The 18,665-nt window shown below is 30.6% G+C and overlaps 1 protein-coding gene across 1 annotated transcript in view; it reads right to left on the bottom strand.

Annotated features, from left to right (window-relative positions):
* Positions 1-8,793: 8,793 nt before the first annotated feature.
* Positions 8,794-18,665, bottom strand: part of LOC129959088 (amine oxidase [flavin-containing] B-like) — a 50,554-nt gene continuing 40,682 nt past the window's right edge. The window contains exons 12-14 of the mRNA XM_056071895.1: positions 18,132-18,229; positions 15,842-16,016; positions 8,794-9,216 (exon numbers count right to left, since the gene is read on the bottom strand). Coding sequence (XP_055927870.1) covers positions 9,055-9,216; positions 15,842-16,016; positions 18,132-18,229 — 435 coding nt within the window. The 3' untranslated portion in view covers positions 8,794-9,054. The remainder of the gene's footprint in view (positions 9,217-15,841; positions 16,017-18,131; positions 18,230-18,665) is intronic.

Below are 18,665 nucleotides of genomic sequence, written 5' to 3'. Positions count from 1 at the left end.
AATATTATATTCATTTTTTTCTCAAATTCTCTAATAGATGGCACCTGATCTCAAAATTCTCTCAAATTCTCTAATAGATCTGATATGAATTCAAAATTTCTTTAAAATTAGCACATTAAGTTCTGGAAAATATTATGATGTAATAGGTTATATTCAATTATACAAAATGACCGAACTATGATAACTCAAAAAGGGAAGAATTGATTACAAATATCCATTTTTACAAGCACGAAACAAGTCATATAATGTTGTGGAAAGAATGTTTGAAAATAAAGCACTTTCTTTTCTTTTTCTTTTTTAAGGAAGAGGGATTTTTTCCCTAAAAATGATAATTTAAAATATTTCACTTTGCATAGAAAGAGATACAATAAATATAAATAGTCGAAGAGTAAATTCTCCTAACGTTGTGTTTCATTAGTAATTTTTAGTAATAAGCCTCAATTTGGATTAGACTTATATTAAAAATAAACATAAATAATAAGCATGATTAAATTCTTAAGTGAACACTCATAATGAAAAAATTAAGATAAATTTATTGAATTCTGTAATCAATAAATCAATTGCAGAAATAATAAGTATGAATAAATTCTTAAGGCTTTTTGAGCATTTTTTTTCTGGAGTATAAAATTAATGCGTTCGATTCTTTTTAAAAAAATTAATTTAAGAAATAAAAATCAGATTGCTACTCAGTCACAGCAAAGTTGAATTAGATTATGCAATTGTTCAGAACATCCACAATCTTATCAAGAATTGCACGGATAGATAAAACGAGTGCATTTACAGAATATATAGCCCAGTAAGATAAGTCATATCACTGACTCTCCGACCCACCCGAAGGCAGACGGATAAAAAAAAGTGAATGACCGAACCACCGCAACAGCAACATCGGCGGGAACTGTGGTTGAGTCCCAAGGGTCATCACCGGCCACGGTACAACCCTTCCCGAAGGAAGTACGTCCCGTCATCGATGGGAGGAGCCAGTTCCCCCACCTATTTATGTATCCACCAGGGTGGCTAGATCTAACCATGATACCGGAATCATCTCATCCTCTTTTCGAGGTGCCCCCTGGGGTCAAGCCCAATAAGATAAGATAAAGTTTCAGCTGTGAAATTTAATCACCGGTTTATTAGTCAGTAGTCGTAGGCTAAGTACGTGAACTTGTCCTACTATTGACGTAACGTGAAAGTTTGGATTAGGTGCTGCCTTGGTCTCTGACTATAGTTCAAAATGACAAGATTCGCTCTACAATAGTTCTTTTATAATAAGTTATAAATATCTGAGATATAAATGGAGGGAGACATTTGCTTGTTCCTTTTTATTAAGAATTAAACAATGTATTGAAACGCAAAATGTTTACCTTGTCTTCATGATATCGCTTTGATAATATGGTGAAACTACTTATCCATTGATCAGCTCTCTTAAATCCTAATTTTTCATTAGATACAATAGCAGCCACAACCAAAATTCCAGTTAAAAACATTTCTGATTCTTTTTAACAATTTTTTTTTTTAATTTTCTCAGTCTCTTCTTTAGCAATAATGGAACTTTTTAAATCACAGTTGTTTATATCTGTAAAAGTTTCATTGGATTCTGTATTATTTTTGTAGTTTTCAACTGATAAATCCTCTTTATGAAAAATGCGGATGGAACTATATTTGCTGTTACATGCCTAACAGCAACAATATAAGAGCTATATTTTTATCTTTTTTATTTCATTTGTGATTATTATTTTTACTATCATTATTTTTTGCAACAATTCTTTTTGTCTGTAGAGTTTAATTTAAAATATGATATTATATTTAAACAATATTTAAAGAAGTGTTTTTCCTTTTTACTTTTTCGTATATGAAGTTTACAAAGAGAAAGTATTGCAATCGTAAAAACATCAGAATTTGAGATTTTGACGAATCTATGTTTTACATATTTTTGGGATTATGTCTGTATGTCTGTCTATATGAGCACAATAGATAAAAATTGCTTTGAATGAAAAAGATAGAATTTGGTATATGGTCTTTACATTAAATTTCTAGATATCTAGATTTTGAACGAAATACATTCAGAGGAAATCTGTTGGTCTGGCTTTCCAAATGCAAGCGAACACAATTATTACAAAACGCAAAAGTCTAGATAAATGAAATAGGGTGCATAGGTTTAACATCTGCATTCTAGGTCCGTATCAAATTTTGAACAAAATCTTTCAATGGGTTGACCGTCTGTATGTTTGTACATTTATATGCATGTAAACCTGATTATTCAAAACACGTTAGGTAAATGAAATTTGGTTCATAATTTTAACATCTAAGCTGAAGATTTTTATCATATTTTAACCAAATTTGTCCAAAGGATGATCGTCTATCGGTCTCTATTTCCTCTGCCATGTAAATGCGATAACGCTCCAAAACATAATTACTTAAATAACTCAGATATGGTACGTGACTACAATCGTAGTTCTTTGTCAAAATTATTGCTGGTATTTGTCTATTAACTTCTGGTATTTGTCAATTTTTCTGGTATTTGTCTATTAACTTTATATTAGAGATTAATCATCTAAAATGTCGCCTAAAATCGCAAGCTAGATTCACAATTAAAATCAATCTTTAGCAAGAAACTACTGCTCGCCAATAACCTACAGTTAATACATAAGTGCTACGAAGCACACAAATCTCATACATGAAAATGAAACTCTGAAAATTTATCAGTATGATATATGATATGCGTAAAATTATTATTTAAAATACTAACAATCATTTTATTTTGGGTAGATCCATGGTAGACGCATGGGTAGATCTGCAATTAGGTTTGTCAGGTGACTTGACTCGATCACGTAATTTATTCACATTTTACATCATTCATTTTACGTTTTCATCATTTACGCTTGTTTTAATTCATTATCATTTATCATTTTTACAAATTTGTCTTATGAGTATCGGAATGAGGGAAAGGTTATTTCAAAATGTTAATATTTTATTCAATCCTAATACAACAATTATTTTCATTCTTTTTATTATTGGACAAAGAGCGCAGAAAGAAACAGATTTATATTTTATTATTTCAAAAAATACTATAGTTTCACTACAAAAGAAAGTAAGTCTATTTCATCTTTTTTCTCAGCACTAAAATCAACTTCCACTATTAAAAAATTCAGATCAATAAAAGAAAGAAGTCTCAGCACAGAAATTCCGTGTTTAAATAGATTAAAATATTTTAAAAAGCCAGCCAAAAAGCTATCTCTTTCAACAAAGACATATGCTAAAATGATTCAGAAAAATCGAGAATGTTTGTTTTAAATAAATTTTTAAAATTAAATTTCTAAAAGAAAAATACTTCAATCTTCCTATCCAATTCATTCTATCATATTCAGACATTCTTTTTATCAACAAAATTTCATGAATTTTAACCCCGTAACTTCATAGACAATGAAAATATAATTATTTGGAAACATTTTTGAGATGTTGACTCTAATTTGCTTTTAGGGATTTCCACTCTATTTTTTGATAATATAATGTCATTATATTATAGATTATGGTCCTTTATAACAAGAAATCAAAAATTTTATTTTATCCACTTAAGATTGCTTATTTTGAAGTTGTAAATCGATACCTCATAGCTGTTTTTGTTTGTTAAAGCAGGGTAAGATAAATATACAACCTAAACTTTGAACAAGCAATTGAATGTGTAAATAATAAAGCAATGAAGTGCTGTTTTCATAAATTGTAACATGATTTGTTTCTGTGCTTGGTACAAAATAATTTATGTCGGTTTATAAAATAGTTAGTTTATAAAACTGAGCCCTTGAGACAGGTCTAAAATTCTTTTTCATCTTTTTTCTTGAGTGCAAACTTTAATTTTTTTATTATTATTTACAATATTACTTTCACGGATTTTAGATATGCAAATTCTTTGGCTTTTATGGCTTTCTTAAATAACAGAGTAGAGCTACTTTTCTTCTGTATCTGCACAATGATTCAATAATATCCTTATCTGCATTCAGCTGAAATCAACTACTTGTTTTCTACTAAATGTCCTTTCATCCAATTTGAATAATACGAATTTGACCTTTGATAACACTTTAAAATGTCTTTGACCTTTTATCATACGTTAAAATGCTTTTGATCTTTTGCCTTACTTTATATTTTCGTTACTTTTATCTAAATATGTAAAATTCGCCAAAGCACAAAAAAATTGTAGCTAGTTTTAAAAATTTCATATTGTCATTTCATTTCATTATTTTCTCTTCAGTACAAATAGTCATAATCTTCGAATTAAAGAACAGCAGTATATGAATGGAAAGCATTAAATAATATAAAATAATGATTCAAAAGGCATGAATTGATTAAATGGGCTCTTCTTTGATCGAGCGAAACGTAGTGGTAATTGAAAAAAAAAAATTCTCAATTAACATTTTATATGGGATACCTTAAATATTAAATTCCTCAAGTTTTTCTTCTTTATTATGGCAAAGTTGCAACTGGCAACCACTAAATGTGAACAACAATATGTATGAGTACCAAACTTCATTCAAATCATTATGATTGATGAGTTATGAATCTAATTTATATATTACTTGACAAATGTGTGTTAAAACAATTTTTATGTATTGAATAATTTTGCAATTCTAAAAGCACTGCTTCCATCTAAATTTGTAACAAACCCTTCTAAATTTAAAAATAAGCATATATATATATTCCACCTGATCTTGTTAGATTCTTCCTAAAATGCTAATTTCGTTTGATATTTCTGTGCAGGAATCGTAAATCAGTGGGGATTGACTGGCCTGTTTGTAAAGTCCAACAGACGATAGCAGATTCAACACTTGATTTCGCCGTATTCGCCGTTGTCAGTGCTAAGTTTATCGAGGTCAAATGATCTTCGGCTTATATGACATACAATAATAAAGAAGGGGTTCAATTATTATCACAGTTTTCTGATCTCGTTTCAAGGCTGTAAAATCAAATAAGCAACTTCCGGTTCTCCAGAATCTTTTCCTAATCATTATTCTACCGATATATTGAAATATTAGAAAATTAAATTTTAAGTAAATTTGCAAATAATAATAATCTTACTAATAATTCTTCAGTAGATAACAATTTATTTAATTTTTTTATCCCTTTTCATTCAAGATCCTTCACAAAAGTGCTCCTTGAATGTCCATAAGATTAAACAATGAACAAAGATAGTGATAAAGTGTGTGAAACATGTGTGCACTGGTTTCTTTTCATAACGAAATATGATTTTTCAGTATTTTTTTACCTACATTCTTTAAGGCCAATGATTCAATTTGCATACACGTGTATTATAAACGATTTGATGTGTTGAAATTCCTAAATAAGCCTCTTTATATCCAGATTAGATACGGCAGAGACGATAAAAAACAATACGAATTACACAGATTATAAAAGACGCAAAGAGAATAGATATGATATTCAACTCTAAATATAAAATTTCCCCACAACTAGACAATTGGGAAACGAGACATTAAAATATTAGGATAAGACCTGAGATAAAAGAACAATGATAACATTGGTAAACAATATAATGTTTAGCAAAAAAACAGAAATTTTGTCAACAATTTTATAACACAAAGAAATTATGATAGAACCTTATATAAGAGAACATAATCTTTCTTTAAAAAAATCCATTCATCAAACTGGAATGCGACGGCAGATTCCATTTATTAGGATATGTTAGGAAAAAGAACATTTCATTCACCCCTGCAATTTCCTCCTATGAGAGTTATAGCTATGAGAATGAAAAAGAAATGACAAGAATATAACTAATGAGATCTTTCCGGAAAAGTGTCACAAGATGGAAATCACTTTTCAACCAATACTCAGATAATTTATACTTTTCAGATAATTAGCATTTTACGTGATTTCCGAATAATAGCTCTAGCTTATCTATGCTTCAATATCAGATTTTAGGTACAAATGTAAACTGACGGCAATGGTCTCCCCGCCACTTTATCGTCTGCTTTCTAATAAATGACTATTATTAATCGCATGCCATTGCCGAATAATAGCTACTAAAAAACCCATTAGTGTGCAATCTCAGGCGATTAATCGCTGAGATGCATTTATTACATAAGCACCAGAACTCCGAATGCATAGTTTGGCACTTTTTTTTCTGATCGATTGAAATCAAATTATGGCATAGATCTTCACTTGTAATCATAAATTTCCTAAATTTCCTAAAACCTAAATTTCCTTTATTTAAGTCATTACGTTTTTCAGTGATCACGTTTACATGCATACAGAAATACAGATCAACAGTGGGTCAATTCCGTGACGAACATGAATCAACATCTGATTTATAATTTAGATGATGAATCTATGTACCTAATTTGATCCATCTTGCTCTTTTCGTTTGATAGTTATCGTATTCTATTCAGACAATTGAACAGATAGACTTCTTCGGTAATGGATTTCTTTTGAAATTTGATAGAAATTTTCAAATTGGGTATACCATTATACCAAAATTCCTCCTTCTAGCTTAAAGTCTTTTTGAGGTTTCGTCTTCAAGACTGGCAGACATAATTCCAAGAATGTTATTTTTGAGTTCAAAGATGTCTGAAACATAAAAATTCGCCAATATCTCGCATTCGGATGCTTTGATGATTATTATACTTCCTCTTTGTATAGATCATATATATGAAAGTAAATATTGGTGATTTAAAGCTATGTCTATTGAAAGTAAATATTGGTAAGATTTAAAGCTATGCCGTAACACATTCCGATATTAAAGTGAATATATGATAATCTGCTTATAGTGAGCACTCAATGCCTTATTCTTATGAGTGTTCCAACTAGATCAAAGGTTTCTTATAATTTTTATTATATTGCTTTTTTATGATGTTGCAAGATTACAAGATACTTATTAAGTTAAAAAGTATTAGCCCCAAAGTAGCATAGAATAAATATTTATTTGTCCTTGAAAAATGGAATGAATTTGTGTTATCGTAGTATTTTTGTAATAGTTATATTTCAGTGCTCTTCTCAGAAACGAGAGTTCTAGCAAAAAATTTATTTTAGAATTCCTTGGAAAATAATAAAAAAGGTTATATGATGTTTAGAATTGATTTATATACGATAAACTTTTATAGGTCCAAAACATAAATGTATCTGTAATAAAAAATGGGTTGAAAAATTCAGGGTTTTGAAAATAATATTATTCGAAAACATAAAATAGTTATTAAAATTATAAAAATTATTAAAAATTAAATTATTTTACTTATTGTTAAAAAGCATTTGATGACCATCAATGTAATATCAAGTATTTTTACAACTCAAGCATTTTTATATCTATGCGTGCAATCTTGTAGATAAATCCTGTCAATAAATTTTCATGGAAATAAATATATATCAGCTCAATCAATATCGTATTTTTCCAAAAATTATTTGATTTCATTGATTTGTTTTATATATTCCCATTTGATTTGTTTAACAATGTCTGATAATGAATATGCTATTGAAATGTACTGAAAAAAATAATTAATCCCCCCCCCATAAAGAAATTTTGCTGAAAAATTTCGAACTTCGTGCTTTTACAGAAATGTAAAAGCACCCAAGGGGAAAAAAAACTAGATAAACCCTCTTTTAAGAGAAATACGTGCATATACGTTTTCTTGAAATTAATTTTCAGAAAATAGGATTTATTGAAAATTGGTGCAAAGTAACCCAGACTAAAGCATCAAAGTCAAAATAAATTCACACATTTGAGATTTTCTGAAATTATAAAAAATAAATACTTTCATAAGCTTGTTTCTAAATGAAAAAAAAAACTTTTGAAAATATCAAAATTTGGTTTTAAAGATACTTTTTAAATAGTTCTACTCAAGAAATCTTAATTAAAACAGTGGGACGATTCTTTAAGCAAAACATTATTTAAAGAAATCATTCACGGAATAAACTAAATAAAAGTAAATTGGGAAAAATAAAATCTACCTTCTATGTATAAAAATGTAATTTGACTTCAGTCATTCCTTCATATAACGCGTTATAGTGGACTTGTTTCAAATTTTGTATAGGTTAAGTATCAAGGGTAAAGACATTATAACACTTCACTTATATAACTTAAAAATAATACTGTCAATTTGACGAGGCCACTGAGTACAATGACTATGAAGTTGAACAGTCTATTGCCTGACGGAAGTTGGGCAATGGCATGGGACAAAGAGTGATCGATTTCAAAACAGAAATAATAAGCAGTCATTTTACATTTAACATTTTTGATGGTTTTCAGTATGTATTATTCAGGAACTTTTATCTTTTAGTTTTAAACATTATGTAATATTTTACACCAATTATCTAAATGAAAACTTGCAGACAAACATATATTTCGTTCAGATTAAATCAACCTGCCCTTAAGAATATTGCAATTTGAGATTCGAGGTATGATATAGAAAAAAAATTTAGATTATAAAAAATAAATAATTTGTGAAAAGATATAAAACTGTTTATATCATGTAAAACTTTTACGTAAAAATATTGATGAAATTAGGTCATGGTTCCGTGACACAATTCAAGAGCAACCCATCGTATAAACTGTAGTATTCATTGAAAATTTTACCTAAAGAGAGATAGGTTAAAAGAAAAGTTATAGAAAATACAGGTTATAGAACAGGAATAGGTTATAGAAAAGATATATGTGGCATTCCCATACAGCATGCAATATTTTCAGTTGCATACTAGATAACATACGCATTTATAGTTGTTATGTGATGTGATGTGTGCCTGACTCTATTTCAACAACTTCTTAACTTGCAGTTGCCTCCCTGAAAGAAAACGGATTTCAAATTAATTTTGTGACATCTTTATTACCATATGAAAAATATTTTTTAAACTTTAGTTACGCATTGAATAATATCTGAATCAAATTATTAGAAAAGTGAATTCAGTTTCCAATATTCCTGAAGATATTTTTTGACTTCATTGTACTTTGATAACAACGGGTTTGATAGACACTAGAAATTAAATTTATAATTATTTTAATCAAAATTTATGAAAAATCTATTATTCATGATGCTTGAGTATTTCCAAGAACTCCGAAGTCAATCTTCATCGTCGGAGGAATCTTTCACAGCCTTTTAAGGGATTTCTCATGGAATATAAAGCCACGGCTCCTACGACAGAAGACGCAGCAACTATCTTGAGGAATCCTGGCACAGATGGTGTATATTTTTCTGCAAATGTTGGGTGAAAAGGTTTGGCAACAACATCCTGCAAAATGCATAGAGTAAAAAATCAATTATGAAAAAGGAAAAAAAAATGATTTATAACTATTTCTGAAATATCACCCTTACTCTGAACACTGATGTACTTTTGTTGTAAAAATTTTCTTGGTTCCAAGAAAAATAATTTTTGGTGCATAAATTATGCTATGTATAACTGCGGCACTCTATTTTTATCGCATAATTTAAACTTCTTCAGATTTCATTTTTGAAACCTTTCTCGGCGTTCGTTTTCGAAGATGGGAACTTTATTATTATTGATCTTACTTTGTACAACAATGCATACGAGTTCCCTTCCATTTTCACTGTGTTGAAGCTTACATGATTCTACGATGAACATCTTCAACAATACATAAGTAGTCATCTTGTCTATAAACTTCAAGCTTTATTCTCAGATTAATAATATTATGTAGTAAGTCGCTTTGCGCGAAGTAAGCAAAATATCGCTATCTTTTGTGCAAAATAATTCTAAATGCTTTTAAAATATTTTGTAATAAAAAAACGTGAAATTTGTAAACTTCCCATACACATGGGAAATGAATTATATTTCGTTTCAGTTAATGTTAATTTTAAATTATTTCTCATACAATTCTGTCACTAATATGTTTAGAATTAAATTATTACTGTTTCGAACTAGAAAACTGCGTAAAGAAGGAATTATAAAAATCACTGCAAGCTGGCCATTTCTATTTCATAGAAAACTTAGATTTCGAACAAGTGAACCGACACTCGAAGTTAGTAAGGAAATTGATTTCAATTAAAAATATTCTTGTCAAGCAGTTGTACTTATTTAGTGATAAACCACAAACAGTTTCAAAAACGCTCATCAAAATTAAAATTTGCTTATATTTTGAAGTTTCTTTTCAATTTATAAATGATTTAAAATTACTAAATAAAATTTATTTTAACAGAGAATGTAAACCGGTACAATCCCTAGTAACTAATTTAATTAGTTTAATTTAGTTAGATTACAATCCCGTTTTGAAATGACGACAGATCTATCTTGGGATAGACTTCATAAACTTGAAGCGCCTCTCTCCTTTCACCAAATTTCCATACCGCTCCAGAGTGAGAACCTAAGACTTTCGAAATCAGATCTAACAGAATCATGTCCGTATAGGTGGTAAACGTTTGGTGGTATCAAGATTCGAATATGAACTTCTCTAGTTCCAAAACCAGTACCTAATCATTGGGCCACCAAGGCCCAAACTGCTAAGTAAATCTTATAATCTTATGACATCACAAGGAAGACTGTCGATTATGGGGAGAGTCTAGACGGCAATTAATAAGTACCTTTGTTTCACTTTTTCTGACCAAATATGGATATAGGAGAAGAAAAATAGGACTATGCCCTTGGAGATATTTGGTCATGTTATCAAAATGGGATACAAACAACAGATTTTTAATTCATAGGTGAATGAGAAATAGATTTTGAAATTTAAGAAAGTTTGAAATTCTTTATAAAATGATAAAAATTAGGAAAACCCCAGTAAATAAAAACACCACTTTCAATTTCCAAGAAACTCCAGTCTATTAAAATTTTAAAAGGCAAATGCAGTTGTAAGTAACGATTCTAAGCATTCTTGCAACTTACAATATTTCTTTTTACCAAATCTTCGAAATAGAAAAAAATAACAAAGAAACAGCTTTAACATTCAAGCTGGAAACTGTGTATTTTTTAAGGATTTAAAAAATAGACGGAATAAGAGACTTCGGTTACATAATTCCATTTATTGCGTGGATTTCACCTGGAAATGAATAACTAGAGGAAGAGACTTATTTTGATTGAATGTGGTTCTTAATTTTCTTTCAAAAGACAACATTCACATAAAACAATCCTTTCTTTTATTTCAGTCTGTCTGCTTAAAATCAATAAACATATTTTATTTGACATATAGAGATAGATATTTATAACCATGACCAAAACAAAACTATAAACTGAGCCAGAAATATTTGCTGTAACTACTTGGTTTGTATTGTTTGAAGGCTGTCTGACTCAATTCGTTAACAATTTCCAGTATATCCGCTATGGAGCGGTCGTGTTTTCTCTTCACGATGTCCAATGTTATCAATGCTATGACAGAAAAATGCAAAGTATTTTCTTGATCAAAAAAATAACCCAAATCAACGTATTCGAAACTCCTTAAATTTCTATATTACAAAGGGTGTTTGTTCAAATGAAAATGTACGAAATGACACTGTGGGTATAAATGAAGACTTTATTCAAAGTATACACCATAGACCTAGGCACAATGATCCCACTGATTAACGAGCCGAAGGATTCCACGTTCCCAGAATTCCTGTAGCCATGACGAGACTCAGTCCTTCAGAGCGTCCTTTAGTTCGCCGCCCGAGTTGAAGCGCTTCCCTTTCACATGTTTTTTTCAGGGGACCAACTGATGAAAATCGCAGGGAGACATGTCCGGGCTGTAGGGCGGATGGTCGAGCTGCTCCCACTTGAACTTGGCCAGTTCCGCGTCTGTGACCCTGGTGACGTGTGACCGCGCGTTATCATGAAACAGATCCACATCCTCCGTGAGTAGCCCCGTTTTTTGTTCTTGATGGACCTGCGTAGTCTCCGGAATGTCTAACAGTACACTAGCAGTCAATGGTTCTTCTGTGCACGAGAAATTCAACAAGTGGCGGACCTTGGATGTCGAAAAAGACGGTGAGCAACACCTTGCCTGCTGATGCCACGGCTTTGGACTTTTTAGGGGGAGGTGACGACGTATGCTTCCAATGCATGCTGTCCCGCTTTGTCTCTGGCCCGTAGTGATGGTACCAGCTCTCATCACCTGTAACGATCCGCTTCAGGAAAACGGGGTCTTCATGATACCGCATCAGATGTTGAAATGTTAGCCCCATACGCAGTTCCTTGTGCTGGTCGATCAGCTGTTTCGGAACCCACTGGGCGCACATCTTCTGATAACGCAATTTGTCTTGAAAATTTGTCCACACTGTTCCAACGCTGACACCCACCTTCACCGCCAACATTCGCAATGTGACACGCCGATCACTTCTCATTAGGTCGTCCACCTTGTCGATGAGATCGGCGTGATGGCTGTGTTTGCCTGATCTGGTCTCGGATCATCAACCAAACTCTCAAGGCCTGCATGAAAACGGGCACTCCATTTTTTCACTGACTTGTCTGACACACAGTCTTCCCCGTATAGAGTGGCCATCCGGCTATGAATAGCGGCCGGTGTAACACCTTCCGCTGTCAGAAATCGGATAACACCGCGCTGCTTCTCAATCATCGAATTTTGAAATGTGAACGCCATCCTGTCTTCACTTGCACTGCCACGTCAATTGGACAGTGCTCTTTATAAGAGCCTCTGCTATATCCTGAGTATACAGGCTCCCGCGTATGCTCCGATCTACGCCGGAGACTCCAATCGTATCCCTAGATGTGTTGTTACGTTCTCCCATAGCGGCATAGGCAAATATGTTAACGGTTATGTTGTTACGACGTTTCGTACCTTTTTGTTTGAACACCCCTTGTAGTTCTCATATTTTAGGATTATATGCGTATATATTTGCGTAAGCTAATATAATTTCAGGTTAGAGTGTAATAATTTTGCAAAAGGCATTTACATTTGTTATATTGCGTCAACTAAATTTAATAATTTTAAGCTGGCTGTATTTAGGCATTTATTTCAGTTAAGATTTTTATTTATTTAGGTTAAAATAGGCAGTTTAATGCAATATGTGAAGTCACCATATGTTGTACAATGAACATCGATAAATGTGATCACGGAAAATATTATCATTTGCTTAATATTATCGAATTCCTTTGGTACCGAGCCGGCAATATATACAAAATGTGATCTCGGAAAGCATTATCATTTGCTTAATATTATCGAATTGTTTTGGTCCCGAGCCGACAATATATACAAAATGTGATCACTCAAAGCATTATCATTTGCTTAATATTATCGAATTCCTTTGGTCTCGAGCCGACATATTCACGTATATATAAAAATATTCGTTTAATGTGATTATTATATTGTTCAATGTTATCAGCTTTGAATTAAAACTTTTCACTCCATTTGTAAAGAAATATCTGAGAATCATTTACCCATGAAAAGTATTCATAATCTTTTATCTGTACTAGAGCGATCTGGATTAATTTGAAAGGATAGCAACACTGTCCATTGAATTACGAAAGTAAAATAGATAAAAAAAAGAACTGAATATTAAAGACGAAATAGAGATTGTTAACAGGCATGAAAGTTTAAATAAAATGAGTCAACACAAAGCTGCATCGCAGCTGAAAAAAGAGTATCTTCTTTGTGAAATTTTAAAAAGCCATTAGTTTTTAGGAAATAAACTAATTAGTAAACGTTGATGATTCCGAAGTGGATGGATGTGTTGGAGAACACCCACCAGAAAACCCCCAAGATGACTCAAGCTCTTGTTATTTACAGCATCGTTAATTTTAAAATTTAAAAAAAAATACATAAAAAATTTTAAACAACAATACTACGAATAGTATATAAGTGAGGAGTAATTGCCGTTATGGACTTTGTTATTTAAAAAATAAATTATAGATAACTCTATGAAAAGTCTTTTGATCTTCTCCCTTGATGTGATGAAAATATAGATGATTTTACCAAATTCCGTTATTGTTATCAGTAGGTTAATCTTATCAAAATTTTTAATTCCCGAAATTATCAGATTAAGCTGTAACTACTGTAAAACGCAATCAAACTGATTGAAATGTCAATATGAAACCATGTGACAGAAAAAGCATGTGACAGTACGTTTAAATATTACTGCAAGGAAAAATGGTAAATAACGTCGAATGTAAAATAATGATAATAGAGAAAGATGATTATGAAACTAAAGTTGACTTTATCTTAGGAGTTCAAAGAACCTGCAACTGAAGTGCTGCCAGTTTTCTGTTTTGAAAAGAAGCATAGTTGTGTACAACAGAAATAATTTAATGCGTTTTTACTGCCATAACTTTTATTTAAATTTTGTTACCTTCTGTTTTATTAGTGACTAGCCGCCTTTGGCGACCAGCCGGTTCACCAATCTTAATGTTCGTTAAAATTTTAATAATAAAATATTTTTTGCAATTCCTACTTTAATAGCTTCTTCATCAAAATATTTTAAAACTTCAAATTTTGATTGTCATATAATTCATTCATAATATTATAAAGGCCTTCAGTTATAACGTAATATGTATCTCTCTAATTTTCTGTTAGCACCCTTAGAATTTATGCTTTAAATTAAAGTGGAAAGAATTAATCTTCAATTAATATAATAATATGTTTTACTGAAACAAAGCATTTTTTTTATAATCTGATTACTGAAAATAGAGTCACTCAGCGTTTAAACTTTATGGGCACTAAAGAATCTTTTTTAATTTATGTAATATCTCAAGAATTTGTCAACAAAATTTTCTTAGATTCATCATGAACAGATCGATTAATTAACAATGTTTTATTTTAAATGAATCAAACACTAAGAAAATAAAACGAATCATTTAAAATAAACGGTTGAAAACAGGTTTTAAAAAACTACTTAAAAAAACGATGTACTTAAAACTATAAGCATATACAAAAAATATATAACTAACATAAATACATTTTAATTACAAAAGCATACAACGAACCTAAAAATAATTTAAATCCAGTCCGCATCTGTTGATAATAATTGTCAACACAATGCGGAATTCAGAACACAATGCGCATGCGTGAATTTTCCACGCCAGTTACGTAACGCAAATACGTGATTTTTTCTACACTAGTTGGGGTAACGCTATGCGGATTAGAAATTTTTAATTTCCTTTATTCTGTTTTATTTTAATTCAAAAGTACTTCAGAATGAATCTGAAAGATCGATTAATTAACAATGTTTAATTTTAAATGCATCAAACATTAAGATAATAAACAGAATCATTTGAAATAATCTGCCGAAAAATATTAACCCTAGCCTCATTACTGTTGGGAGAAAAAAAACTGAAGCCTTACTCATTTGGCGGTGGGGAAAATGGAAGATTTTTTTGGCGGGAAAGTTAGTTTTTAATTAATAATTAAAATTCTAATTAAAAATTCGAAAAATGGAACCCCAGGTGCACATTCCCAACCTCCAAGGTATACATGTACCAAATTTGGTAGCTGCAGGGCAAACGGTCTGGCCTGTACAGCGCCAACACACACACACATTGAGCTTTATTATAAGTATAGATAAATGAAGAAAGTTGGTAATAGATATATTTAAACCTTTTTCCTTATCCGTATCCGTTACTTTTACTATTCTGTAAGTCTCTTTAGTTAAGTGTGATTGACTAAATGCGCATGACGCATACTTTGTTCGTTAGAGATGCTCGCCCAGATGGTTTGAAGATCAAAGAACTCTCAAATGTTGTCCGAGCATATATTTACTTAGTAGTCATTATCTAAGCATGGCCCTCTTTTGTATATCAATCCCTTAAGAACGTAGGCAGTTATTGCGGTTTTTGTGGAGGTTGGGGATTTTATTAATAACCTTCAAGTATTATGAGGTACTAAACTCGAAAGATCTTAGGAATGAGAGGGTTAAGAAATATTTCACAAAACATTAATTCACAAAGGCAGTTTACCAATAAAACATGTTTCCTTGCATACCTGAGAGGGTGGTTCTTTCAGCCAAATTTGATCTCTAGTGATTTTCCCCATTGCATAGAGTATTTCACGAGCAGCTCTTTCTCCGGCTTCTATAGCTCCTTCCATGTATCCAGACCATTTCACTGCTGTTTCAGTACCCGCAAAATACAATCTATCGATTGGAGTTCGCAACGCTCTGCAATAAAAAAACAAAACAGATTCCATTTAAATACCGATAACGAAGCATTTATATATATAATTCTTCTTCAATAGATCGATGAATTTTAAAACCTGCTGAAATCCTTCGTATAGTATTAATTTAATTGCAATAGGGTCCTGTTTTAAAGGTATATTTAGACTATTTTGCGTGGTCAGAAGAAGGCAACGTCACTTGGGCTTGAGGTTTTTTTTCAAACATAAACATCACACTTGAATACAAGTTTAATGTGCACCAGATTTACATTCACAATGAATATGTGAGAGTAAATCTGGTGGAAATGAGTCACGAACTTCCAATCCACCAATTCTGTTTTACGTGACATATTAGGTCAATTTATTTTTGCATGAAATTAGAAATGTTCACTATAAGGTAGAGCATTATACGAGGCTTTTAGAAAGAAATTAAAAAAAATTACTGATGAAACAATATTGACAGACACGACATTTGAAGCATGATGATAAAAATCAAGAAAGTATAGCAAATAAAACATTTCATTAAATTAAATATAAAGAAATTTAGTAGAGCAGATAAAGCTATTTTTTTTTCTAATTGACGAAAATAAGTGGATTTTCTAAGTGCTAATGCCGTGCAAAGAAATTTATAAAGATCTAAAAGCAGCCTAAAATAGCTGCTTTTTACAAAGAGTTTAGCAATGTAAGGCAAGGAAAAAAACATGATTTAATGTACATTCTAGCTGTGCTATAGGAAAGGAAGACTCCCAATAAACACCCTGCAGCCTCACATAAACTTCATCTGATGATTTTATAAATCAAAAATAAAATTCCAATGTATTTGTCGAGTTTCGCATCCATTTTTGTCATTGGTGAAAGTGAAACAATGAGTACTTGACCGACTGCCAAAGCCATAGTAGTTAAGTCAAACCATGAAATATGGGGTATCTATTCTTCACTTATTCCTTCACACATGTAATATTTATTTAATATTTCTTTATGTTTTAAACACTTCTAAAAAAATTACGATCATTTTTTCTTGAGCAGCCCTCGTATATTAGCAAGAACTTTAACATATAGCATTTGCATCACTTATAAAAACCTTAAAAGCGTACTATAATAGACTTTATCAATCATTTTAAAATATCACATAACTTAAAAAACATAAATAAACACATTAAAAAGAGTAACTTGTAAGAAACAACTGTAGACTGTTTATTTTAGGAAATGATACGTTTTCATTCACTAATTTTTCGATCCAAAGTTCTTATAAGAAAATAATCACCATATATGATTTTTACATACTAATTCATAAAAATGTGATGTGACATACTATGGTAGTTTGTCAGAACTCTTTCATATATGTAGAAGAAAGATTGACCTTCTACTTATCCTATTATTGTACACTAATTAAAATGCCATTCCTTTACAATGCATGAAAATGAGAGAGAAATATTTCATAGGCATTTATTCAATTTTCAAAAAAGCTTCAACGATTGCAAATTTTTGAAATTTATTATTGCTTTGTGATTTTATTTATATATATAAAATACTGATATTTATCGTTTCGCTCCGTATAGAATCAATGAAAATTTAAAAATTTTATTTATCTCATTATTTTTCTTAGAATTTTTTTGCCTGTTCATTGATTACCGATTGTTAGTTTATAATGTCGAAATAATATAATAATTTTTTTCCGAATCATATTGCGATTATTTATAGAAGTACGTAATAAGGCCCTATATACAGGTTTATAAAGTATTTTGTCTTTCCATGCATTTTAAGGAAAAATTAAATTATGTGTTTTAAGGTTCCATAAAAATTTATGAATTTTAGCTTTAAATATAGAATTTTATTATACACAATATAGGTAACCAGTTACAGAACGTATTTCTGCTTAAATGAATATATTCCTTTTGAAAATGTGGTCATATTTGGAACTATTTGATTAAGTATAAGGATATAACCCTTTAGCTTTCACCGTTCTATCATCTAATCAACGTTCTATCTTCATTTGACTATACGACGAGTAGATAGAAAGACGTGTTGCTTTCTTCTAAAATGCAGCTATTTTAATTTGTATACTTAGCATAGTAAAATTATTGGATAGCTAATTTTATTTCCTCTCATAAAGAGTTACCTTCCGTATCTAGTGAAAAATCCAGGTGGATACATGGCAGTGTAACAGCCACCAGAATATTGTTCATCCATCCAATTTTTTTCTTCGTAGTGAATGGGCTGAAAGAAAAAAAAACTCGTTTAGTTTCAGCATTTTTACAATTATTTAAAAAAATTATATATCACAGAGAAATCACAACATGGAATAACTTGCATGTAGATTTTCTCAGACTTTTAGAGACATGTTTATATGAAAAATAGAAAGTAAAAGCATTTACAATATGTTAAAAATATTATTTTTTTCAACGTTTGAGCTTTCATCCTATGATTGCATAAAATAACCCAATAAAATAATTTTAGGTCATTAGTTATTCATTTGAGTTAATATACATTTGTTAAAAAATTTAACATGTGAATAAAATTCGAAATCTTAAAAATTAATTCATAAACAAAAAGTGTCAAGAGTGGTATTTTAAAATTATATCAATAACAAAATACAGGAGGTATCACTTCTAAAAAATATTTTTTGTTATTGTTATATGTTACAGTTCCTGAG

The sequence above is a fragment of the Argiope bruennichi genome, chromosome X1, assembly GCF_947563725.1.
Source record: "Argiope bruennichi chromosome X1, qqArgBrue1.1, whole genome shotgun sequence".
Lineage (NCBI taxonomy): Eukaryota > Metazoa > Arthropoda > Arachnida > Araneae > Araneidae > Argiope > Argiope bruennichi.
The sequence above is the reverse complement of the archived record's forward strand: the minus strand, read 5'-3'. Positions and strand labels throughout refer to the sequence as shown.